The sequence below is a fragment of the Spermophilus citellus genome (genome assembly GCF_964194105.1).
Source record: "Spermophilus citellus genome assembly, chromosome: 5".
Classification (NCBI taxonomy): domain Eukaryota; kingdom Metazoa; phylum Chordata; class Mammalia; order Rodentia; family Sciuridae; genus Spermophilus; species Spermophilus citellus.
The window spans coordinates 141,733,357-141,760,645 of NC_138186.1; the positions used below are offsets into that span (position 1 = coordinate 141,733,357).

Sequence of the window (27,289 nt, forward strand, 5' to 3'; positions counted from 1 at the left end):
CCTTCTGATCCTTAGAGGTGTGGGAATTAAATTTAGGATTGTTACTCCATCGTAGAAAATTTCTCGACTTTTTATTTCACTCTGTACTGTTTAAACCTGGATGATATTTGGCATTGATAAACAACAATAGGTTAAGTGAACATCAACCTGTTGGCTCTAAAACAAATTTTCTTAAGTGAAATTTAAGTGGAATTTTTCAGCACTTCAATAAACTCAATCAGAATTAACAAGGACCAAATAATATTAAAATGAACTCGAAAATTTATAGATTAACAGCAAAAATTTATTTTTGGAAAGGGTAAAGATGGTTCTTTAGTGACATTTAATCCATATTATAATTTGAATTCTGAGAATGATTAAGACTTTGTGATGGTTAATTTTACATGTTAACTCGTCCGGGCTACGATGCCCAGACACTTGGCCAACTTTTATTCTGGGTGTGTCTGTGCTGGTGTTATGGGGTGAGATTTACTTTTGAATCGGGGACTTTTAGTTAAATAGATTCCATTCTGTAATGGAGAGAGACCTCACCTCGTCAACCGAGTGCAACTGAATGGGACAAAAAGCCCACCTCTCCCAGACAAGAGGGAACTGTCCAGTGAACTACCTTTGGATTTCATCTACAACATTGATTCTTCCTGGCTCCACAGCACACTGCCTTGGGACTCAAACTAGAACACTTTCCTGGATCTCTAGCTCCTCCCAGCCAACCCTGCCCAATCCTGTGAGCCAATAGCTGACAGGCAAGTGCAGGGAAGAAGCAGAGGCCCTGCAGGGGGTGAGTGTGTGCTACTGGATGCCAGCCCCTGGTCAAAGCGCAGGACAGGCTTCTGAGTTTACAGGCAGGAAGGGATGATTAGTGTTGGTGGAGCCCCAGGAACCCCGCGCTCTGAGGAATTCTGAGCGCTTGGGTCATAATTGACCCCGGCAACGCCCGAGGACGTTCGGGGCACAGAAGTGGATGGTGATGGACGCGCTTTTCAGAGCTGGTCCGATGGATCACTGAAGTGGCCACGATGTGGTCCTGGTTTGGAGGCCTGGGCTCAGGCTTGGGCCACTTCTTGGGTCAGGTGGGGAGCAGCTTGGCTTTCCTCACCGGCCATAGCTCCAGCTTCGCCAGGGAAATGCTTCTGGGTGACTTAGGAGACCCAGAAGCAGCTTTACATCATTGTTGGAGAAAGGAAATGGAAACTACTGATTCCACACTAAGATGTGAGAATGAAAGACTGAAAGAGTATTGTACTGACCTGGAAGAAAAGCATGAAGCATCAGAGCTACAAATAAACCATCAGTCTGTAAGTTACCAAAATCAACTGCAACAGAAAGAGGTAGAGATCAGCCATCTTAAAGCAGGACAGATTGTACTGCAAGATCAAATGTTCCAACTACAGGCAGCCGCTCAATCAGTACACTCGGGAGCTTGTGGTGTGCCAACAACAACTGCACCGGCTCCGTTCGGTTCCCTGATCAGTAGTCATTTTTCAGCCTTTCGTGATGACGACATGGACTCTAGTGACATAATCTCATCACGACAAGAAACAAACAGATTATCAACTGAAGCTGCAAAACATGAATCTGAAGTTGGCCACTCGAGGCAGATTGCTGAGGCTCAGGGAACACACCATTCTGACTCAAGTGAAATCTGCAAAGTACAAAATACTATCAAGACTCTTCAACCAAACCAAAGCCCAGACATATATGATCATCAGCATGAAATTTCAGTTTGGGAGCAGAGTTCTACTGTGGCAGAAAAGGGAAAAATCCTTCCTCAGAGCTCAGCAGTGGAAGAAGTGTTCAGGCTTCAACAAGCCCTGGCTGATGCGGAGAAGGAAATCGTGAGACTAAATGGTTTAAACCAGGATAACCGTCTTGCTGAAGACCATCTGAAACTTAAAATGCATGCTGAAGCTTTAGAAAAAGAGAAGGCATCATTGAGTCAAGAAAAAGAGGAACTTCAGATGTCACTGTCAAAATTGAGCTGTGACTACCAAGTCATGAAAAACAGAGCTTCAACAGACATGAATTTGAATGTACAATTACTAGACTTAAAACTTCACTTGAAGGCAAAGGAGGAAGAACTGAATCAGACTATCAATGAAAAGAAAATGCTGATAGCTGAGTTAGAAGAACTGGATCATCAGAATCAGGAAGCTACAAAGCACATGATTTTGATACAAGAGGAGCTATCAAAACAACAAAATGAAGGAGACCTTGTCATCAAGAAGTTGGAACAAGATCTAGATGATGAAAAAAAGAGAGTTCATCAACTTGAGGATGATCAAATGAACATATCCCAAGAGTTGCATGTGCAGAAGGAGAAGTTAACTGAGAACGCACAGAGCCTCAGTGATTTGCATTTAACTAAGCAGAAGCTTGAAGGTAAAGTAGAAGATTTAGTAGATCAGCTAAATCAGTCACAAAAAAATAGTTTAAACATCCAGCAGGAAAACCTTGGGCTTAAGGATCACATTAGACAACTTGAAGATGAGCTGTCTGGATTTAAGAGCAAGTATCGCACTTCTCTGAATGAAGACTCTAACAGTCATTGTAAGGATGACATGCTTAAAGAACGAGAAGCTGAAGTTAGCAACTTAAGGCAAAATCTTTCTGAAGAGGAACAGCTCAATGAAAATTTAAAGAAAGTTGCTGTTGAACTCAAAACGGAAAATGAAATGTTGATTTTAGCACGTGACGATGTAAGGCGTAAGTTGGAAGAATCTATTGCTGCTTACAATCAAATCTCTCAAGAAAAAGACACTATCACGGAGACTCTCAAAAGAGACAAAGAAGAGATTGAAGCCAAACTGCACCAGGCAGAAAAAAGACTGTTGGAAGAAGCAAATAATCACAGGCAGACTATTCAGGAACTCTCCAATGCACATAATTTGGATACCTCTGCCTTAAAGCTGAAACACGAATGTGCAGTTCAACTCAGCCAAGAGAAGGACTTTGAAATAGCAGGACTCAAAAAGAATATTGAGCAAATGACTGCTGATGAAAAAGAAACTGATGAAATTTTGGCATCTTATGTAGACGAACAGGAGCGATTGATACAAGTCATAAATGAGAAAGAAGTTTTTATTGAAAAACTCGAAGAAAAAAGTTCACAACTACAAAAGGATTTAGATAAGTGTTCTCAGGCTTTAGGAGAAAATGAAACTTTAAGGCAATCCATGGAAAGAAAGGACAGAAGTCTTACCTACATGAGAGCAGAAAACAACTATCTGCGAGTAGAATTGGAAATACTTGGGGAACAGCACAATCAAGCTGTACCAGTGGCTGAGCCGACAGCTCTTGATGCTGTCACAGAACTAGAATTGGAGGTATCTCAACTGAATATAGTCAAAAATCATCTGGAAGATGAAATTCAAGACCATCTGAATATCATTGAAAACCAGAACCAGCGTAAAATGCAACTACTTCAGTCTTTACAGGAGCAGAAGGAGGAAATGGATGAATTTAAGTACAAATATGAGCAGATGAATGCTGCGCATAGCCAGTTAATTTTAGAAAAAGAGGAGGAAATTAAGAACTTGCAGAAGACTATTGAAGAACTAAAAGCCCAGTTGCCTGGAGAGAAAGGAGATGCTCAGACATTGAATTCTGATATTTTTCAAGAGACCAAAGTAAAAATCCTAAGAGAAAAAGAGGTTCAACACTTACGGGACCAAGAATTACGCCTAAACCGGGAGCTAGAAAGGCTACGCAGCCATCTCTTGGAATCAGAAGAGTCTTACACCCAGCAAATTTTGGCTGCAGAAGACAAAGAAAAACAGTCAATAGCTGAATGGAAGAACAAGGCCGAAAAGCTGGAAGGAGAAGTATCATCACTGCAGGAACGTTTGGATGAAGCAAATGCTCTGTTGGATTCTGCTTCCAGACTGAGAGAAGACTTAGATCTCAAGGAAGAACAGATGGAAGAACTGAAAAAACAAAACGAGCTCCGAAAAGAAATGTTGGACCATGCACAACAGAAATTGTCGACTTTGGTCAACAGCGCAGAAGGAAAAGTGGACAAAGTCCTCATGCGAAACCTTTTTATTGGTCATTTCCAGACACCAAAGGACAAACGTCGTGAAGTATTGCAGTTGACGGGGAGCATCCTGGACATTCCACAGGACGAAATGGAGCAGCTGTTGAATAAAGATCACGGTGGTGTCAGTAAGTGGATGAGTTGTTTTGGTTCCACGTTCTGCAGCTGTGCCTCTTAGTAACCTAGCTGGAGTTGGACTTGGTGGACCTGGGCATCCTCTTGTTAAACCCACTGCAGATTTCATGCCCACCTTTACACCACTGCCAGTGTCCCTGGACAATAGTGCCAGAGTTGTACTCCAGGATCTTCTAAATATTTAGCATTTGAAAGAAGCCATAACCCTTTTTTACGTTTTTACAGCATGGCCTTTTGAAAAAGTACTCATGTGTTTGTAGACAAAGAGAGAAAGCAAAAAAGCTGGTATATGTAAGTGTATAGCTACTAGGTATTTTATTTTATTTTTTCAGTTGTTGTTGTTGTGATTTTTTGCTATAGTACTTTTTAAAAAATTTGTTTTGTTTTTTGTAGCACTTTTTGTTTCTAGAATTTTGTTCCAATGCAGCAGATAATCATCACCAGTTATCAATTCTGATGTACTTTTGGGAGCAACTGTACAGAGCAGCCTTCTTGAACCACTAGTTCCAACCTTAAAACAATAATAATATTTCTTAAATTTAATGGCATTAAGGTAAAAACGATACATGTAATTACAGGAAACAAGAAAAATCCAACCCATAAGAAGGATGTCTCAGATTTAGAGTACATGAAAACCAAACATAATGTTGCAAAAAGTTGAGAATATTTAGTTTATCCAAGATAACATTGTACAACTACCACGCGAAAATTCCAATGGGGAGGACCTAAACATGAAGCTTAGTGGATAAATTCTAAGATGCTTTGAATCCAAATTCTATGACCCCTATCCATTTTGCTTATTTCCATTTCTATACGAAAGTCACTTCACATTAATTCAGTTTTCCAGATGATAAATATGTCCAGAAGGAAGAGTATTTTTATGAGTCAACCCCGAAGTGGGACCACAGGATCCATTGCCAATGGAAAAGTTAATTAGTAAGAATGTATCATTAAATATCTGGACTGCTTATCTACATACTATTGGGGGCTCTACAATAATTCTCATAAACACATTTTATAAAACATTTGATCAAAACAAGTTGGGGAGAGAAATAAGCTAACAACAGTTTTTGAAAGATGAAAAGCTTTAAAATAGGAGTAGTTATAACCTTTTGATAAATTAAGGTAAAAGATGAATCAAAAGTTTCCAGCTTAAGTAGGTGAAATCAGAGAAGAGAAAAAGCAGATTGCATAGCACATACTTCTCTGACACCTGTAGTTTCTAAAACCATTCAGAACATTTTTGTTAAAATTAATTTAAACAAAATTTAATATATTTTTAAATATAAATTATATCATTTAATATAAATTAACCTAATTTAAATCAATTTTATTAGTAGTATTATTTAAATTTCTTTTATTAATACTATGGTTTGATTTAAATTTATTTTATTAATTGATATTGTTTATTAACTTATATTAAATTATAGTATGATTTATATTTGAAAACTCATTAAATTTTATTTAAATTAATACAATTTAATAAAGTAAATTTAACATAATATAGGTTGAATTATTTAATTTTAATTTTAATAATAATGCTCTTAGTTGTTTTGGAAATTACAGGTGGCAGTGAAGTATTAGCTATATTATCTTCTTTTTTCTCCTCTTTGATTTTACCTAACTTAAGCTAGAACCTTTTGGTTTATCTTTTGTTTTACTTTACAAAAATAAAAAAAGGAAGAAAAACACCTAGTAGCTACACACATATCAGCTTTTCCTTTCTTATTTCTAAATTTCACCTTAACATTTACATTATTTTACCAAAATTAAGATGCCATCAGTTGTTACTCCTGAGAAGAATATCAAAGTATATATTTTGCTTCGACCTGCCAAATTACTTGGAATCTTATTCCAGTAGACTTCACATGGTTGGGAAAAGCAGAGTTCAGATTTGTCATGAGAGATTTTTATATATTCGGCTCACTCCATTGTGTCTAGGTGAGCCTTTGGGTTTCAATGCCTGGAAACACACTTCTTATATTTCAGAATTGAAGAGCTCTTGGAAACAGCGACCTCACTGCATTCTTGAGAAAAATATGTTATACGGGTACTCAGAAAATTACAAAGATTAATATAGATTCAAGATTCTTTTTAAGACAAGGGGTTTAATGGAGAAAACAGCAAGATAGCCTTAGAAATTTCATACTCCCTGCATTCTTAGGAAAAGCTTCTATATTGTAAAGAATAACACCAAACAGAAAAGTTCCTAAGAAAATATTGTGCTTTCAGTTTCCTCGTCTCATAAATTTTATTAAAGTTTCATTAAAGACCCTGTATTTGCTAGCCTTTTTATTAAATACTTTTTTGAGATATTCTATTAATGTCTATGACTGGATTTTATTTGGTCTCACATTAATGTCGCTCCCTGTGACAAAGGGTACATGGGAGGCAGGCAGGATCAGCCTGTCCTCTCCGAGGCACCAGCTGTCGGAACCAGGCTCTGACAGAGGTAGTGAAGGGCACTAGCGTCTCCTGGACTGAGCGAGAGGGTAAGTATCTGAGTAATATTAATTGTGTATAAATGCCACATTTTTTTATGCATTCATCTACTAAGTTGTTTCCACAATTTAGCTAATGTGAATTTTGCTGCTATAAACATTGATGTGGCTGTGTCCCTGTAGTATGCAGTTTTTAAGTCCTTTGGGTATAGATCAAAAAGAGGGATAGCTAGGTCAAATGGTGGTTCTATTCCCAAATTTCCAAGGAATCTCCAAACTGCTCTCCATATTGGCTCCACCAATCTACAGTCCCACCGACAGTGTAGGAGTGTACATTTTTCCTGAAATCCTCACCAACACTTATCGTTGTTGTCTTCATCATAGCTGCCATTTTCAAAAATCGCTGACATTCTAACTGGAGTGAGGTGCAATTAAACCCCTAGCTCTCACCATGCACAAAACTCCACTCAAATGAATCAAGGACCTAGGAATAAAACCAGAGAGCTTGCATGTAACAGAAGAAAAAGTAGGCCCTAATTCCAATCATATGGGATTAGTCCCAAAATTCCTTAATAAGACTCCTAGAGCACAAGAATTAAAATCAAGTATCAATAAATGAGATAGATTCAAACTAAAAAAGTTTCTTCTCCACAAAACAAACAATCTGGGAGGTGAATAGAGATCCTACATCTTGGGAGAAAATTTTTGCCCCATCACACATCAGATAGAGCACTAATCTCTAGGGCATAGAAAGAACTCACAAATCTGAATAACACACACACACACACACACACACACACACACACACACACAAACAAATAAATAAATAAAATAATATGACCTGGGCATCCTCTTTTTAAACCCATCGCAGATTTCAAGCCCACCTTCACACCACTGCCAGTGTCCCCGGACAACAGTGCCAGACTTGTACTCTAGGATCTTCTAAATATTTAGCACTTTAAAGAAGCCATAACCCTTTTTGATGTTTTACAGCATGGCCTTTTGCAAAAGAACTCTGTATTTGTAGACAAAAAGAGAAAGAAAAAAAGCTGATATATATATATGTATATAGATACTAGGTTTTTTTTTTTTTTTTGCTTCTTGTTGTAGTTTTTTTTCTGTTTTTTTTTTTTTATTTTTTGCTATAGCTCTTTCTAAAAATTTTGTTTTGTTTGCTGTAGCACTTTTTCTTTATAAAATTTTGCTCCAGTGTAGCAGGTAATCATCACCAGTCTTCAATTCTGATGTACTTTTGTAAGCAACTGTACAGAGCAGCATTAGTGAACCATTAGCTCTAAACTCTTTTTTTTAAATGATTATATTTGTTAAATTTAATGGCATTAAGATAAAAATGATACATTTAAATAACAGGAAAGATGAAAAATCCAAACCACCTGAAGGAGATCTCAGATTTAGAGAAGAAGAAAACCAAATATGATGTTGCAAAATGTTGAGAATATTTAGTTTATCCCAAATAACCTGGTACAAGTACTAAAAGAAAATTCCAGTGCAGAGGGCCTTATCATGAAGCTTAGTGGATAAATTCTAAGATACTTTTAATCCAAATACTATGACCCCTATCCATTTTACTTATTTCCATTTCTATAGAAAAGTCACCTCACATTAATTCAGTTTTCCAGATGTTAAATATGTCCAGAAGTAAGAGTATTTTTATGAGTCAACCCCAAAGTGGAATCACATGATCCATTGCCAATGGAAAAGTTACTTAGTAAGAATATTTCATTAAATATCTGGACTGTTTATCTACATACTTTGGGGGCTCTACAATAATGCCTGTCAACACATTTTTTAAAACATTTGATCAAAAAAATTGGGGGAGAGAAAGAAGCTAACATCAGTTTTTGAAAGATGAAAGGCTTTAAAAAAGGAGTAGTTTCAACCTTTTCGTAAATTAAGGTAAAAGACAATCAAAAGTTTCTAGCTTAAGTAGGTGAAATCAGAGAAGAGCAAAAGCAGATTGCATAGCACATACTTCTCTAACACCTGTAGTTTCTAAAACCATTCAGAATATTTTTATTAAAATTAATTCAAATAAAATTTAATAAATTTTTAAATATAAATTATATTATCATTTAATAAATTGATCTAATTTAAATTTATTTTATTAATTAATATTGTTTAAATTTATTTTATTAATACTATTGTTTGATTTAAATTTATTTTCTTAATTGATTTTTTAAATTAATTTTGATTAAATTTTAGATTGATTTATATTTAAAAGTTCATTAAATTTCATTTAAATTAATACAATTTAACAAAGTCAATTTAAATAACATTTAATATAGATTAAATCATTTAATATTAACTATATAATATAATAAAAAAATTAATAAAATTAATTTTGATAAAAATCCTCTTAGTGGTTTTAGAAACTACAGGTGTCTGAGAAATATTAGCAAAAGCAATTCTAAGCAGGAAGTGTGAATCTGGCGGTATAGCGATACCAGATTTCAAACTGTACTACAGAGCAAGAGTAACCAAAACAGCATGGTACTGGTACCAAAACAGGCGGGTGAACCAATGGTACAGAATAGAGGACACAGAGACCAATCCACAAAATTACAACTTTCTTATATTTGATAAAGGGGCTAAAAGCATGCAATGGAGGAAGGATAGCGTCTTCAACAAATGGTGCTGGGAAAACTGGAAATCCATATACAACAAAATGAAACTGAATCCCTTTCTCTCGCCATGCACAAAAGTTAACACAAAATGGATCAAAGAGCTTGATATCAAATCAGAGACTCTGCATCTCATAGAAGAAAAAGTTGGCTCCGATCCACATATTGTGGTGCCGGGCTCCAAATTCCTTAATAGGACATCCATAGCACAAGAGTTAATAACAAGAATCAACAAATGGGACTGACTTAAACTAAAAAGTTTTTTTCTTCTTTTTTTTTTTCCCCTCAGCAAGAGAAACAATAAGAGAGGTAAATAGGGAGCCTACATCCTGGGAACAAATTTTTACTCCTCACACTTCAGATAGAGCCCTAATATCCAGAGTATACAAAGAACTCAAAAAATTAAACCATAAGATAACAAATAACCCAATCAACAAATGGGCCAAGGACCTGAACAGACACTTCTCAGAGGAGGACATACAATCAATCAACAAGTACATGAATAAATGCTCACCATCTCTAGCAGTCAGAGAAATGCAAATCAAAACCACCCTGAGATATCACCTCACTCCAGTAAGATTGGCATCCATTATGAAGTCAAACAACAATAAGAACTGGCGAGGATGTGGGGAAAAGGGTACACTTGTACATTGCTGGTGGGACTGCAAATTGGTGCGGTCAATTTGGAAAGCAATATGGAGATTCCTGGGAAAGCTGGGAATGGAACCACCATTTGACCCAGCTATAGCCCTTCTCGGAATATTCCCTGAAGACCTTAAAAGAGCGTACTATAGGGATACTGCCACATCAGTGTGCACAGCAGCACAATTCACAATAGCTAGACTGTGGAACCCACCTAGATGCCCTTTAGTAGATGAATGGATAAAAAAAAAAAATGTGGCATTTACACACAATGGAGTATTACGCAGCACTAAGAAATGACAAAATCATGGAATTTGCAGGGAAATGGATGGCATTAGAGCAGATTATGCTAAGTGAATCTAGCCAATCCCTAAAAAACAAATGCTAAATGTCTTCTTTGATATAAGGAGAGCAACTAAGAACAGAGCAGGGAGGAAGAGCATGAGGAAAAGATTAACATTAAAGAGAGACAAGTGGTGGGAGGGAAAGGGAGAGAGAAGGGAAATCGCATGGAAATGGAAGGAGACCCTCATTGTTACACAAAATTAAATATAAGAGGATGTGAGGGAAAAGGGGGAAAAAAAAAACAAGGGAGAGAATTGAATTACAGCAGATGGGGTAGAGAGAGAAGATGGGAGGGGAGGGAGAGGAGATAGTAGGCGATAGGAAAGGTACCAGAATACAACAGTCACTAATATGGCATCATGTAGAAACGTGGATGTGTAACCGATGTGATTCTGCAATCTGTATTTGGGGTAAAAATGGGAGTTTATAACCCACTTGAATCAAATGTATGAAAGATGATATGTCAAGAGCTTGGTAATGTTTTGAATAACCAATAAAAAAACATTTTCCCATTTCAAAAAATGACATTGGTGATTTATTGTGATCATTTTGTACACAGCAGAACTACATTTAATTCTTTGTCCTACTAATAAAAGTCACTAGATGCGACAGCATCTACTTTCACAGTTCGTATATAACATTTATGGACTATCTTAAATTCGTTTTAAAAAATATTTATTATTTAGCCTTTAGTGGACACAACATCTTTATTTTATTTATTTTTTTATGTAGTGCTGAGGATCGAACCCCACGCCTCACGCATGCTAGGTGAACGAGCTGCTACTTGAGCCATATCCCCAACACTCTCTTAAATTCTTATTTTCACCTTGCTTCTTTATGATAATGAGAATTCAAATTTATGGGTAATATATCATTCACTGAACAACTTCAGTCCAAATCAATCCTTCTACTATTGTATTGTCACTGGAGTGTTATGTTCATCTTCCTACAAATGTGTGCGGAACATTTCATTGATTATGCCAATTCTTAAAAATACAAATGTGCCGAGCCCTAATATCCAGAGTATACAAAGAACTCAAAAACTGAACATTAAGAAAACAAATAACCCAATCAACAAATGGGCCAAGGACCTGAACAGACACTTCTCAGAGAAGGATATATAATTAATCAAAAAATACACGGAAAAAATGCTCACCATCTCTAGCAATCAGAGAAATGCAAATTAAAACCACTCTAAGATACCATATCAGTCCAGTAAGAATGGCAGCCATTAGGAAGTCAAACAACAACACGTGCTGGCAAGGATGTGGGGGAAAAGGTACACTTGTACACTGCCGGTGGGACTGCAAATCGGTGCAGCCAATTTGGAAAGCATTATGGAGATTCCTTGGAAAGCTGGGAATGGAACCACCATCCGACCCAGCTATTCCCCTTCTCGGACTATTCCCAGAGACCTAAAAAGAGCACACTATAGGGATACAGCTACATCAATGTTCATAGCAGCACAATTCACAATAGCTAGAACGTGGAACCAACCTAGACGCCAGTCAATAGATGAATGGATAAAAAAATGTGGCATTTGTACACAATGGAATATTACTCAGCACTAAAAAATGACAAAATCATGGCATTTGCAGGGAAATGGATGGCATGAGAGCAGATTATGCTAAGTGAAGTTAGCCAATCCCTAGAAAAGAAATGCTGAATGTCTTCTTTCATATAAGGAGGGGGGACTCAAAACAGAGCAGGCTGGAAGAGCATGAAAAGAAGATTACCATTTAGAAGGGACAAGAGGTGGGAGGGAATGGGAGAGAGAAGGGGAATTTCATGGAAATGGAAGGATACCCTCATTGTTATACAAAATTACATATAAGAGGATGTGAGGGGAAAGGGGAAAAAAGGAGAGAAATGAATTACAGTAGATGGGGTAGAGAGAGATTATGGGAGGGGAGGGGAGGAGACAGAAGGGGAGATAGGGAGGGAATAGGAAAGGCAGCAGAATATAACAGACACTAGTATGGCAGTATGTATAAACTCGGATGTATAACCAATGTGATCCTGCAAACTGTACACGTGGTAAAAATAAGAATTCATACCCCACTTGAATCAAATGTATGAAATATGATATGTCAAGATCATTGTAATGTTTTGAGCAACCAATAGAAATTTAAAAAAAGAAACAAGAAGAGACAAGGCCCATATTAAAGAGATTTAAAAATTCTACTGAAATCTATAAGAAAATGTTTGAATGAATTATGAGGTATTAAAAAAAAGTACAAACTTAATATCTTGCATAGAATTTATCACCCTATGTTTATAGACTCAAAAAGCTTTCATTATTTTAATCTTCAACTGTGTTTTAACAAAGCCACATTATTAAGGGCTCTCTACTTCTGGCTTATTCTTTCTTACTTAGTCTTTTCCCCCATATGCGATCCTCACCACCACAGTCATCAATGGCTGACCTTGCATTATAATTCAAGGATCACTCTATGTAACATCTTCCCCATTGATTGACTGTATTCAATTGCACTTCATAGCAGGAAATGTATATAACACAGCTTTATGTTGTTCACAATATCTACCACAATACCTTGTACTTTGGGGGCACTGAATACATGTATAAGGATATACTTATGATTATTGGATGCTTTTTGTCACATGTGTTCGCGAATGAGCCAGGGTTTGCCCTCCATATCCCCCATAGTTTCCAGGAATATTCCAAACATATTTACAAGAAGAGAAATGCTTTTATTTGGATGGTCAGTTTTGAATACAGTAGGTAGGTACCTCTCTCAGATTGAAATATAAAATGACAAACAGCTGTGGTCAGAGTGAACCATGCTAGAAGACTGAATCTGAGTGATCAGAAATGCCTTTCAGCAGTAGGAGCAACAACCACTGGAACCAGATTCAAGCCAAATGTGATAGGTCTTACACTGAAAAAGGATCATTATTTGTGATTTAAAACAATAAACAAACACAGAACACCTAAAGAGAAGGAGGCACCCTGCTATAATTTGGATCTGGAATGTTGCCCAAAGGTCATGTGTTGAAAGCTTGGACCCCAATGTAACAGCATTCAGAACGGACTCTACAGAAAGGTGAATTGAATCCTGGGCTCTAACCTCATCTGTGGATCAATCCACTGATGGGTTCACGATTGGACAGGACTATTGGGAGTTGGTAAAAACTGTGGGCGGTAGGGCCTAGTTGGAGGGTAGGTCATTGGAGTTGATTCCCTGGAAGGGTACATCATATTCCTCAGTCCTCTCTTCCCCTCACCTGATCTCCGTGATCTCCATGAGTTGATCCCCTGATCTCCATGAGTTGAGCAGCTCTGTTTTGAAGCCAGGCTCTCTGCCATGGTAATCTGCCTCACTTCAGGCCACAGCAATGGAGCCTGAAATTGAACCAAAATAAATATTTACTCATTTAATTTTCTCAGGTATGTTGTCAAAGTGATGAAAAAGTCTTCTAACACACACACACACACACACACACACACACACACACACACAGGAGGAATGGTCTAAAGGGAGAAAAGGACACTTGGTATTGTTGATGCCTTCTTCAACAGTAGACACAGCTGGGGTACAGCGTGGATTCGCACTTCAGCAGATGCTAAAAGGGGCTTAAATTTTTATATTAGTCTTTTATGAGGAGAGATTGACTAACACAGGCCTGATTTCTCTCTCAGATTTGGAGATGAATAAGAAGGACCAAGAAGATTTCCTTTTCTGGCACAGCACACAAATGCAGTCACTAGTTTCTGATACCAATCTGAGTAATTATGTCTACTTGCTCTATCTTGAAGGCAAGAGACATTATGAGGTGATTAATATAATCCTTAGAATCTACTTAACCATTAATTTTCCAAAAATTCTGCCTTTTTTTGAATTTTATTTCTGCCACCTTGAGGTTTTGTTCCCTGAACAGACATATAGAAAGAACAGCTCAAGGAAAAGAGTCTCCTGAATATGGGCTCTGGGAAGAGAGTAATGGGAGCAAACCCAAACCCCTTCTAAAGGGTAATGAGGAAAATGATCCTAAACAAAACAAAAAGCAAATATGAACAAAGTGGCAGCAGGCTCTATTTGTTGGCCACTTTCTCTGCACCAGCCATCAGGTGAGAACTACACACTATGTTCTCATTTACTGTTCAACTCATGCTCGGGAGAGAGGTTTTCTAAATGCATTCCGTCAGTTTAGCTCCAAAATTGCTTTGGTCCCAACTGGTATGTCTGTTACAGCCCATGTGCTTCATCTCTTTGCTTTGTCCCCAACTCTACAAAACTGCCTCCTCATTAACTTGTTGGAATTTAAACACCTTGGAAACCAGGGCCTTATCTTAACTCCTTCTGATCCTTAGAGGTGTGGGAATTAAATTTAGGATTGTTACTCCATCGTAGAAAATTTCTCGACTTTTTATTTCACTCTGTACTGTTTAAACCTGGATGATATTTGGCATTGATAAACAACAATAGGTTAAGTGAACATCAACCTGTTGGCTCTAAAACAAATTTTCTTAAGTGAAATTTAAGTGGAATTTTTGAGCACTTCAATAAACTCAATCAGAATTAACAAGGACCAAATAATATTAAAATGAACTCGAAAATTTATAGATTAACAGCAAAAATTTATTTTTGGAAAGGGTAAAGATGGTTCTTTAGTGACATTTAATCCATATTATAATTTGAATTCTGAGAATGATTAAGACTTTGTGATGGTTAATTTTACATGTTAACTCGTCCGGGCTACGATGCCCAGACACTTGGCCAACTTTTATTCTGGGTGTGTCTGTGCTGGTGTTATGGGGTGAGATTTACTTTTGAATCGGGGACTTTTAGTTAAATAGATTCCATTCTGTAATGGAGAGAGACCTCACCTCGTCAACCGAGTGCAACTGAATGGGACAAAAAGCCCACCTCTCCCAGACAAGAGGGAACTGTCCAGTGAACTACCTTTGGATTTCATCTACAACATTGATTCTTCCTGGCTCCACAGCACACTGCCTTGGGACTCAAACTAGAACACTTTCCTGGATCTCTAGCTCCTCCCAGCCAACCCTGCCCAATCCTGTGAGCCAATAGCTGACAGGCAAGTGCAGGGAAGAAGCAGAGGCCCTGCAGGGGGTGAGTGTGTGCTACTGGATGCCAGCCCCTGGTCAAAGCGCAGGACAGGCTTCTGAGTTTACAGGCAGGAAGGGATGATTAGTGTTGGTGGAGCCCCAGGAACCCCGCGCTCTGAGGAATTCTGAGCGCTTGGGTCATAATTGACCCCGGCAACGCCCGAGGACGTTCGGGGCACAGAAGTGGATGGTGATGGACGCGCTTTTCAGAGCTGGTCCGATGGATCACTGAAGTGGCCACGATGTGGTCCTGGTTTGGAGGCCTGGGCTCAGGCTTGGGCCACTTCTTGGGTCAGGTGGGGAGCAGCTTGGCTTTCCTCACCGGCCATAGCTCCAGCTTCGCCAGGGAAATGCTTCTGGGTGACTTAGGAGACCCAGAAGCAGCTTTACATCATTGTTGGAGAAAGGAAATGGAAACTACTGATTCCACACTAAGATGTGAGAATGAAAGACTGAAAGAGTATTGTACTGACCTGGAAGAAAAGCATGAAGCATCAGAGCTACAAATAAACCATCAGTCTGTAAGTTACCAAAATCAACTGCAACAGAAAGAGGTAGAGATCAGCCATCTTAAAGCAGGACAGATTGTACTGCAAGATCAAATGTTCCAACTACAGGCAGCCGCTCAATCAGTACACTCGGGAGCTTGTGGTGTGCCAACAACAACTGCACCGGCTCCGTTCGGTTCCCTGATCAGTAGTCATTTTTCAGCCTTTCGTGATGACGACATGGACTCTAGTGACATAATCTCATCACGACAAGAAACAAACAGATTATCAACTGAAGCTGCAAAACATGAATCTGAAGTTGGCCACTCGAGGCAGATTGCTGAGGCTCAGGGAACACACCATTCTGACTCAAGTGAAATCTGCAAAGTACAAAATACTATCAAGACTCTTCAACCAAACCAAAGCCCAGACATATATGATCATCAGCATGAAATTTCAGTTTGGGAGCAGAGTTCTACTGTGGCAGAAAAGGGAAAAATCCTTCCTCAGAGCTCAGCAGTGGAAGAAGTGTTCAGGCTTCAACAAGCCCTGGCTGATGCGGAGAAGGAAATCGTGAGACTAAATGGTTTAAACCAGGATAACCGTCTTGCTGAAGACCATCTGAAACTTAAAATGCATGCTGAAGCTTTAGAAAAAGAGAAGGCATCATTGAGTCAAGAAAAAGAGGAACTTCAGATGTCACTGTCAAAATTGAGCTGTGACTACCAAGTCATGAAAAACAGAGCTTCAACAGACATGAATTTGAATGTACAATTACTAGACTTAAAACTTCACTTGAAGGCAAAGGAGGAAGAACTGAATCAGACTATCAATGAAAAGAAAATGCTGATAGCTGAGTTAGAAGAACTGGATCATCAGAATCAGGAAGCTACAAAGCACATGATTTTGATACAAGAGGAGCTATCAAAACAACAAAATGAAGGAGACCTTGTCATCAAGAAGTTGGAACAAGATCTAGATGATGAAAAAAAGAGAGTTCATCAACTTGAGGATGATCAAATGAACATATCCCAAGAGTTGCATGTGCAGAAGGAGAAGTTAACTGAGAACGCACAGAGCCTCAGTGATTTGCATTTAACTAAGCAGAAGCTTGAAGGTAAAGTAGAAGATTTAGTAGATCAGCTAAATCAGTCACAAAAAAATAGTTTAAACATCCAGCAGGAAAACCTTGGGCTTAAGGATCACATTAGACAACTTGAAGATGAGCTGTCTGGATTTAAGAGCAAGTATCGCACTTCTCTGAATGAAGACTCTAACAGTCATTGTAAGGATGACATGCTTAAAGAACGAGAAGCTGAAGTTAGCAACTTAAGGCAAAATCTTTCTGAAGAGGAACAGCTCAATGAAAATTTAAAGAAAGTTGCTGTTGAACTCAAAACGGAAAATGAAATGTTGATTTTAGCACGTGACGATGTAAGGCGTAAGTTGGAAGAATCTATTGCTGCTTACAATCAAATCTCTCAAGAAAAAGACACTATCACGGAGACTCTCAAAAGAGACAAAGAAGAGATTGAAGCCAAACTGCACCAGGCAGAAAAAAGACTGTTGGAAGAAGCAAATAATCACAGGCAGACTATTCAGGAACTCTCCAATGCACATAATTTGGATACCTCTGCCTTAAAGCTGAAACACGAATGTGCAGTTCAACTCAGCCAAGAGAAGGACTTTGAAATAGCAGGACTCAAAAAGAATATTGAGCAAATGACTGCTGATGAAAAAGAAACTGATGAAATTTTGGCATCTTATGTAGACGAACAGGAGCGATTGATACAAGTCATAAATGAGAAAGAAGTTTTTATTGAAAAACTCGAAGAAAAAAGTTCACAACTACAAAAGGATTTAGATAAGTGTTCTCAGGCTTTAGGAGAAAATGAAACTTTAAGGCAATCCATGGAAAGAAAGGACAGAAGTCTTACCTACATGAGAGCAGAAAACAACTATCTGCGAGTAGAATTGGAAATACTTGGGGAACAGCACAATCAAGCTGTACCAGTGGCTGAGCCGACAGCTCTTGATGCTGTCACAGAACTAGAATTGGAGGTATCTCAACTGAATATAGTCAAAAATCATCTGGAAGATGAAATTCAAGACCATCTGAATATCATTGAAAACCAGAACCAGCGTAAAATGCAACTACTTCAGTCTTTACAGGAGCAGAAGGAGGAAATGGATGAATTTAAGTACAAATATGAGCAGATGAATGCTGCGCATAGCCAGTTAATTTTAGAAAAAGAGGAGGAAATTAAGAACTTGCAGAAGACTATTGAAGAACTAAAAGCCCAGTTGCCTGGAGAGAAAGGAGATGCTCAGACATTGAATTCTGATATTTTTCAAGAGACCAAAGTAAAAATCCTAAGAGAAAAAGAGGTTCAACACTTACGGGACCAAGAATTACGCCTAAACCGGGAGCTAGAAAGGCTACGCAGCCATCTCTTGGAATCAGAAGAGTCTTACACCCAGCAAATTTTGGCTGCAGAAGACAAAGAAAAACAGTCAATAGCTGAATGGAAGAACAAGGCCGAAAAGCTGGAAGGAGAAGTATCATCACTGCAGGAACGTTTGGATGAAGCAAATGCTCTGTTGGATTCTGCTTCCAGACTGAGAGAAGACTTAGATCTCAAGGAAGAACAGATGGAAGAACTGAAAAAACAAAACGAGCTCCGAAAAGAAATGTTGGACCATGCACAACAGAAATTGTCGACTTTGGTCAACAGCGCAGAAGGAAAAGTGGACAAAGTCCTCATGCGAAACCTTTTTATTGGTCATTTCCAGACACCAAAGGACAAACGTCGTGAAGTATTGCAGTTGACGGGGAGCATCCTGGACATTCCACAGGACGAAATGGAGCAGCTGTTGAATAAAGATCACGGTGGTGTCAGTAAGTGGATGAGTTGTTTTGGTTCCACGTTCTGCAGCTGTGCCTCTTAGTAACCTAGCTGGAGTTGGACTTGGTGGACCTGGGCATCCTCTTGTTAAACCCACTGCAGATTTCATGCCCACCTTTACACCACTGCCAGTGTCCCTGGACAATAGTGCCAGAGTTGTACTCCAGGATCTTCTAAATATTTAGCATTTGAAAGAAGCCATAACCCTTTTTTACGTTTTTACAGCATGGCCTTTTGAAAAAGTACTCATGTGTTTGTAGACAAAGAGAGAAAGCAAAAAAGCTGGTATATGTAAGTGTATAGCTACTAGGTATTTTATTTTATTTTTTCAGTTGTTGTTGTGATTTTTTGCTATAGTACTTTTTAAAAAATTTGTTTTGTTTTTTGTAGCACTTTTTGTTTCTAGAATTTTGTTCCAATGCAGCAGATAATCATCACCAGTTATCAATTCTGATGTACTTTTGGGAGCAACTGTACAGAGCAGCCTTCTTGAACCACTAGTTCCAACCTTAAAACAATAATAATATTTCTTAAATTTAATGGCATTAAGGTAAAAACGATACATGTAATTACAGGAAACAAGAAAAATCCAACCCATAAGAAGGATGTCTCAGATTTAGAGTACATGAAAACCAAACATAATGTTGCAAAAAGTTGAGAATATTTAGTTTATCCAAGATAACATTGTACAACTACCACGCGAAAATTCCAATGGGGAGGACCTAAACATGAAGCTTAGTGGATAAATTCTAAGATGCTTTGAATCCAAATTCTATGACCCCTATCCATTTTGCTTATTTCCATTTCTATACGAAAGTCACTTCACATTAATTCAGTTTTCCAGATGATAAATATGTCCAGAAGGAAGAGTATTTTTATGAGTCAACCCCGAAGTGGGACCACAGGATCCATTGCCAATGGAAAAGTTAATTAGTAAGAATGTATCATTAAATATCTGGACTGCTTATCTACATACTATTGGGGGCTCTACAATAATTCTCATAAACACATTTTATAAAACATTTGATCAAAACAAGTTGGGGAGAGAAATAAGCTAACAACAGTTTTTGAAAGATGAAAAGCTTTAAAATAGGAGTAGTTATAACCTTTTGATAAATTAAGGTAAAAGATGAATCAAAAGTTTCCAGCTTAAGTAGGTGAAATCAGAGAAGAGAAAAAGCAGATTGCATAGCACATACTTCTCTGACACCTGTAGTTTCTAAAACCATTCAGAACATTTTTGTTAAAATTAATTTAAACAAAATTTAATATATTTTTAAATATAAATTATATCATTTAATATAAATTAACCTAATTTAAATCAATTTTATTAGTAGTATTATTTAAATTTCTTTTATTAATACTATGGTTTGATTTAAATTTATTTTATTAATTGATATTGTTTATTAACTTATATTAAATTATAGTATGATTTATATTTGAAAACTCATTAAATTTTATTTAAATTAATACAATTTAATAAAGTAAATTTAACATAATATAGGTTGAATTATTTAATTTTAATTTTAATAATAATGCTCTTAGTTGTTTTGGAAATTACAGGTGGCAGTGAAGTATTAGCTATATTATCTTCTTTTTTCTCCTCTTTGATTTTACCTAACTTAAGCTAGAACCTTTTGGTTTATCTTTTGTTTTACTTTACAAAAATAAAAAAAGGAAGAAAAACACCTAGTAGCTACACACATATCAGCTTTTCCTTTCTTATTTCTAAATTTCACCTTAACATTTACATTATTTTACCAAAATTAAGATGCCATCAGTTGTTACTCCTGAGAAGAATATCAAAGTATATATTTTGCTTCGACCTGCCAAATTACTTGGAATCTTATTCCAGTAGACTTCACATGGTTGGGAAAAGCAGAGTTCAGATTTGTCATGAGAGATTTTTATATATTCGGCTCACTCCATTGTGTCTAGGTGAGCCTTTGGGTTTCAATGCCTGGAAACACACTTCTTATATTTCAGAATTGAAGAGCTCTTGGAAACAGCGACCTCACTGCATTCTTGAGAAAAATATGTTATACGGGTACTCAGAAAATTACAAAGATTAATATAGATTCAAGATTCTTTTTAAGACAAGGGGTTTAATGGAGAAAACAGCAAGATAGCCTTAGAAATTTCATACTCCCTGCATTCTTAGGAAAAGCTTCTATATTGTAAAGAATAACACCAAACAGAAAAGTTCCTAAGAAAATATTGTGCTTTCAGTTTCCTCGTCTCATAAATTTTATTAAAGTTTCATTAAAGACCCTGTATTTGCTAGCCTTTTTATTAAATACTTTTTTGAGATATTCTATTAATGTCTATGACTGGATTTTATTTGGTCTCACATTAATGTCGCTCCCTGTGACAAAGGGTACATGGGAGGCAGGCAGGATCAGCCTGTCCTCTCCGAGGCACCAGCTGTCGGAACCAGGCTCTGACAGAGGTAGTGAAGGGCACTAGCGTCTCCTGGACTGAGCGAGAGGGTAAGTATCTGAGTAATATTAATTGTGTATAAATGCCACATTTTTTTATGCATTCATCTACTAAGTTGTTTCCACAATTTAGCTAATGTGAATTTTGCTGCTATAAACATTGATGTGGCTGTGTCCCTGTAGTATGCAGTTTTTAAGTCCTTTGGGTATAGATCAAAAAGAGGGATAGCTAGGTCAAATGGTGGTTCTATTCCCAAATTTCCAAGGAATCTCCAAACTGCTCTCCATATTGGCTCCACCAATCTACAGTCCCACCGACAGTGTAGGAGTGTACATTTTTCCTGAAATCCTCACCAACACTTATCGTTGTTGTCTTCATCATAGCTGCCATTTTCAAAAATCGCTGACATTCTAACTGGAGTGAGGTGCAATTAAACCCCTAGCTCTCACCATGCACAAAACTCCACTCAAATGAATCAAGGACCTAGGAATAAAACCAGAGAGCTTGCATGTAACAGAAGAAAAAGTAGGCCCTAATTCCAATCATATGGGATTAGTCCCAAAATTCCTTAATAAGACTCCTAGAGCACAAGAATTAAAATCAAGTATCAATAAATGAGATAGATTCAAACTAAAAAAGTTTCTTCTCCACAAAACAAACAATCTGGGAGGTGAATAGAGATCCTACATCTTGGGAGAAAATTTTTGCCCCATCACACATCAGATAGAGCACTAATCTCTAGGGCATAGAAAGAACTCACAAATCTGAATAACACACACACACACACACACACACACACACACACACACACACACAAACAAATAAATAAATAAAATAATATGACCTGGGCATCCTCTTTTTAAACCCATCGCAGATTTCAAGCCCACCTTCACACCACTGCCAGTGTCCCCGGACAACAGTGCCAGACTTGTACTCTAGGATCTTCTAAATATTTAGCACTTTAAAGAAGCCATAACCCTTTTTGATGTTTTACAGCATGGCCTTTTGCAAAAGAACTCTGTATTTGTAGACAAAAAGAGAAAGAAAAAAAGCTGATATATATATATATGTATAGAGATACTAGGTTTTTTTTTTTTTTTTTTTTTGCTATAGCTCTTTCTAAAAATTTTGTTTTGTTTGCTGTAGCACTTTTTGTTTATAAAATTTTGCTCCAGTGTAGCAGGTAATCATCACCAGTCTTCAATTCTGATGTACTTTTGTAAGCAACTGTACAGAGCAGCATTAGTGAACCATTAGCTCTAAACTCTTTTTTTTTAAATGATTATATTTGTTAAATTTAATGGCATTAAGATAAAAATGATACATTTAAATAACAGGAAAGATGAAAAATCCAAACCACCTGAAGGAGATCTCAGATTTAGAGAAGAAGAAAACCAAATATGATGTTGCAAAATGTTGAGAATATTTAGTTTATCCCAAATAACCTGGTACAAGTACTAAAAGAAAATTCCAGTGCAGAGGGCCTTATCATGAAGCTTAGTGGATAAATTCTAAGATACTTTTAATCCAAATACTATGACCCCTATCCATTTTACTTATTTCCATTTCTATAGAAAAGTCACCTCACATTAATTCAGTTTTCCAGATGTTAAATATGTCCAGAAGTAAGAGTATTTTTATGAGTCAACCCCAAAGTGGAATCACATGATCCATTGCCAATGGAAAAGTTACTTAGTAAGAATATTTCATTAAATATCTGGACTGTTTATCTACATACTTTGGGGGCTCTACAATAATGCCTCTCAACACATTTTTTAAAACATTTGATCAAAAAAATTGGGGGAGAGAAAGAAGCTAACATCAGTTTTTGAAAGATGAAAGGCTTTAAAAAAGGAGTAGTTTCAACCTTTTCGTAAATTAAGGTAAAAGACAATCAAAAGTTTCTAGCTTAAGTAGGTGAAATCAGAGAAGAGCAAAAGCAGATTGCATAGCACATACTTCTCTAACACCTGTAGTTTCTAAAACCATTCAGAATATTTTTATTAAAATTAATTCAAATAAAATTTAATAAATTTTTAAATATAAATTATATTATCATTTAATAAATTGATCTAATTTAAATTTATTTTATTAATTAATATTGTTTAAATTTATTTTATTAATACTATTGTTTGATTTAAATTTATTTTCTTAATTGATTTTTTAAATTAATTTTGATTAAATTTTAGATTGATTTATATTTAAAAGTTCATTAAATTTCATTTAAATTAATACAATTTAACAAAGTCAATTTAAATAACATTTAATATAGATTAAATCATTTAATATTAACTATATAATATAATAAAAAAATTAATAAAATTAATTTTGATAAAAATCCTCTTAGTGGTTTTAGAAACTACAGGTGTCTGAGAAATATTAGCAAAAGCAATTCTAAGCAGGAAGTGTGAATCTGGCGGTATAGCGATACCAGATTTCAAACTGTACTACAGAGCAAGAGTAACCAAAACAGCATGGTACTGGTACCAAAACAGGCGGGTGAACCAATGGTACAGAATAGAGGACACAGAGACCAATCCACAAAATTACAACTTTCTTATATTTGATAAAGGGGCTAAAAGCATGCAATGGAGGAAGGATAGCGTCTTCAACAAATGGTGCTGGGAAAACTGGAAATCCATATACAACAAAATGAAACTGAATCCCTTTCTCTCGCCATGCACAAAAGTTAACACAAAATGGATCAAAGAGCTTGATATCAAATCAGAGACTCTGCATCTCATAGAAGAAAAAGTTGGCTCCGATCCACATATTGTGGTGCCGGGCTCCAAATTCCTTAATAGGACATCCATAGCACAAGAGTTAATAACAAGAATCAACAAATGGGACTGACTTAAACTAAAAAGTTTTTTTCTTCTTTTTTTTTTTTCCCCTCAGCAAGAGAAACAATAAGAGAGGTAAATAGGGAGCCTACATCCTGGGAACAAATTTTTACTCCTCACACTTCAGATAGAGCCCTAATATCCAGAGTATACAAAGAACTCAAAAAATTAAACCATAAGATAACAAATAACCCAATCAACAAATGGGCCAAGGACCTGAACAGACACTTCTCAGAGGAGGACATACAATCAATCAACAAGTACATGAATAAATGCTCACCATCTCTAGCAGTCAGAGAAATGCAAATCAAAACCACCCTGAGATATCACCTCACTCCAGTAAGATTGGCATCCATTATGAAGTCAAACAACAATAAGAACTGGCGAGGATGTGGGGAAAAGGGTACACTTGTACATTGCTGGTGGGACTGCAAATTGGTGCGGTCAATTTGGAAAGCAATATGGAGATTCCTGGGAAAGCTGGAAATGGAACCACCATTTGACCCAGCTATAGCCCTTCTCGGAATATTCCCTGAAGACCTTAAAAGAGCGTACTATAGGGATACTGCCACATCAGTGTGCACAGCAGCACAATTCACAATAGCTAGACTGTGGAACCCACCTAGATGCCCTTTAGTAGATGAATGGATAAAAAAAAAAAAAAATGTGGCATTTACACACAATGGAGTATTACGCAGCACTAAGAAATGACAAAATCATGGAATTTGCAGGGAAATGGATGGCATTAGAGCAGATTATGCTAAGTGAATCTAGCCAATCCCTAAAAAACAAATGCTAAATGTCTTCTTTGATATAAGGAGAGCAACTAAGAACAGAGCAGGGAGGAAGAGCATGAGGAAAAGATTAACATTAAAGAGAGACAAGTGGTGGGAGGGAAAGGGAGAGAGAAGGGAAATCGCATGGAAATGGAAGGAGACCCTCATTGTTACACAAAATTAAATATAAGAGGATGTGAGGGAAAAGGGGGAAAAAAAAAACAAGGGAGAGAATTGAATTACAGCAGATGGGGTAGAGAGAGAAGATGGGAGGGGAGGGAGAGGAGATAGTAGGCGATAGGAAAGGTACCAGAATACAACAGTCACTAATATGGCATCATGTAGAAACGTGGATGTGTAACCGATGTGATTCTGCAATCTGTATTTGGGGTAAAAATGGGAGTTTATAACCCACTTGAATCAAATGTATGAAAGATGATATGTCAAGAGCTTGGTAATGTTTTGAATAACCAATAAAAAAACATTTTCCCATTTCAAAAAATGACATTGGTGATTTATTGTGATCATTTTGTACACAGCAGAACTACATTTAATTCTTTGTCCTACTAATAAAAGTCACTAGATGCGAAAGCATCTACTTTCACAGTTCGTATATAACATTTATGGACTATCTTAAATTCGTTTTAAAAAATATTTATTATTTAGCCTTTAGTGGACACAACATCTTTATTTTATTTATTTTTTTATGTAGTGCTGAGGATCGAACCCCACGCCTCACGCATGCTAGGTGAACGAGCTGCTACTTGAGCCATATCCCCAACACTCTCTTAAATTCTTATTTTCACCTTGCTTCTTTATGATAATGAGAATTCAAATTTATGGGTAATATATCATTCACTGAACAACTTCAGTCCAAATCAATCCTTCTACTATTGTATTGTCACTGGAGTGTTATGTTCATCTTCCTACAAATGTGTGCGGAACATTTCATTGATTATGCCAATTCTTAAAAATACAAATGTGCCGAGCCCTAATATCCAGAGTATACAAAGAACTCAAAAATTGAACATTAAGAAAACAAATAACCCAATCAACAAATGGGCCAAGGACCTGAACAGACACTTCTCAGAGAAGGATATATAATTAATCAAAAAATACACGGAAAAAATGCTCACCATCTCTAGCAATCAGAGAAATGCAAATTAAAACCACTCTAAGATACCATATCAGTCCAGTAAGAATGGCAGCCATTAGGAAGTCAAACAACAACACGTGCTGGCAAGGATGTGGGGGAAAAGGTACACTTGTACACTGCCGGTGGGACTGCAAATCGGTGCAGCCAATTTGGAAAGCATTATGGAGATTCCTTGGAAAGCTGGGAATGGAACCACCATCCGACCCAGCTATTCCCCTTCTCGGACTATTCCCAGAGACCTAAAAAGAGCACACTATAGGGATACAGCTACATCAATGTTCATAGCAGCACAATTCACAATAGCTAGAACGTGGAACCAACCTAGACGCCAGTCAATAGATGAATGGATAAAAAAATGTGGCATTTGTACACAATGGAATATTACTCAGCACTAAAAAATGACAAAATCATGGCATTTGCAGGGAAATGGATGGCATGAGAGCAGATTATGCTAAGTGAAGTTAGCCAATCCCTAGAAAAGAAATGCTGAATGTCTTCTTTCATATAAGGAGGGGGGACTCAAAACAGAGCAGGCTGGAAGAGCATGAAAAGAAGATTACCATTTAGAAGGGACAAGAGGTGGGAGGGAATGGGAGAGAGAAGGGGAATTTCATGGAAATGGAAGGATACCCTCATTGTTATACAAAATTACATATAAGAGGATGTGAGGGGAAAGGGGAAAAAAGGAGAGAAATGAATTACAGTAGATGGGGTAGAGAGAGATTATGGGAGGGGAGGGGAGGAGACAGAAGGGGAGATAGGGAGGGAATAGGAAAGGCAGCAGAATATAACAGACACTAGTATGGCAGTATGTATAAACTCGGATGTATAACCAATGTGATCCTGCAAACTGTACACGTGGTAAAAATAAGAATTCATACCCCACTTGAATCAAATGTATGAAATATGATATGTCAAGATCATTGTAATGTTTTGAGCAACCAATAGAAATTTAAAAAAAGAAACAAGAAGAGACAAGGCCCATATTAAAGAGATTTAAAAATTCTACTGAAATCTATAAGAAAATGTTTGAATGAATTATGAGGTATTAAAAAAAAGTACAAACTTAATATCTTGCATAGAATTTATCACCCTATGTTTATAGACTCAAAAAGCTTTCATTATTTTAATCTTCAACTGTGTTTTAACAAAGCCACATTATTAAGGGCTCTCTACTTCTGGCTTATTCTTTCTTACTTAGTCTTTTCCCCCATATGCGATCCTCACCACCACAGTCATCAATGGCTGACCTTGCATTATAATTCAAGGATCACTCTATGTAACATCTTCCCCATTGATTGACTGTATTCAATTGCACTTCATAGCAGGAAATGTATATAACACAGCTTTA

General features: G+C 37.0%; 2 protein-coding genes across 2 annotated transcripts in view; one reads left to right on the plus strand and one right to left on the minus strand.

The window, feature by feature from the left end:
• Nucleotides 1-27,289, minus strand: part of LOC308649512 (uncharacterized protein) — a gene marked incomplete at its 5' end in the record, with an annotated part of 523,997 nt that overhangs the window by 393,950 nt on the left and 102,758 nt on the right. The window lies entirely within an intron of this gene.
• LOC308649509 (thyroid receptor-interacting protein 11-like) lies at nt 980-18,801 on the plus strand. The gene is made up of 4 exons (XM_081295043.1): nt 980-1,661; nt 1,743-3,620; nt 4,056-4,161; nt 18,316-18,801. The coding sequence occupies exons 1-4, from the start codon at nt 1,017-1,019 to the stop codon at nt 18,765-18,767; spliced, it is 3,081 nt and encodes a 1,026-aa protein (XP_081151169.1). The 5' UTR covers nt 980-1,016; the 3' UTR covers nt 18,768-18,801.

Bases quoted from the DNA above. Each gene is read 5' to 3' on its own strand.
- LOC308649509 (XM_081295043.1), top strand. From the start codon at position 1,017: ATGTGGTCCTGGTTTGGAGGCCTGGGCTCAGGCTTGGGCCACTTCTTG. The intron at 3,621-4,055 runs ACCAAAGTAAAA...GGTCATTTCCAG, and splicing joins ATTCTGATATTTTTCAAGAG to ACACCAAAGGACAAACGTCG. The intron at 4,162-18,315 runs GTAAGTGGATGA...TTTTGGCTGCAG, and splicing joins TAAAGATCACGGTGGTGTCA to AAGACAAAGAAAAACAGTCA.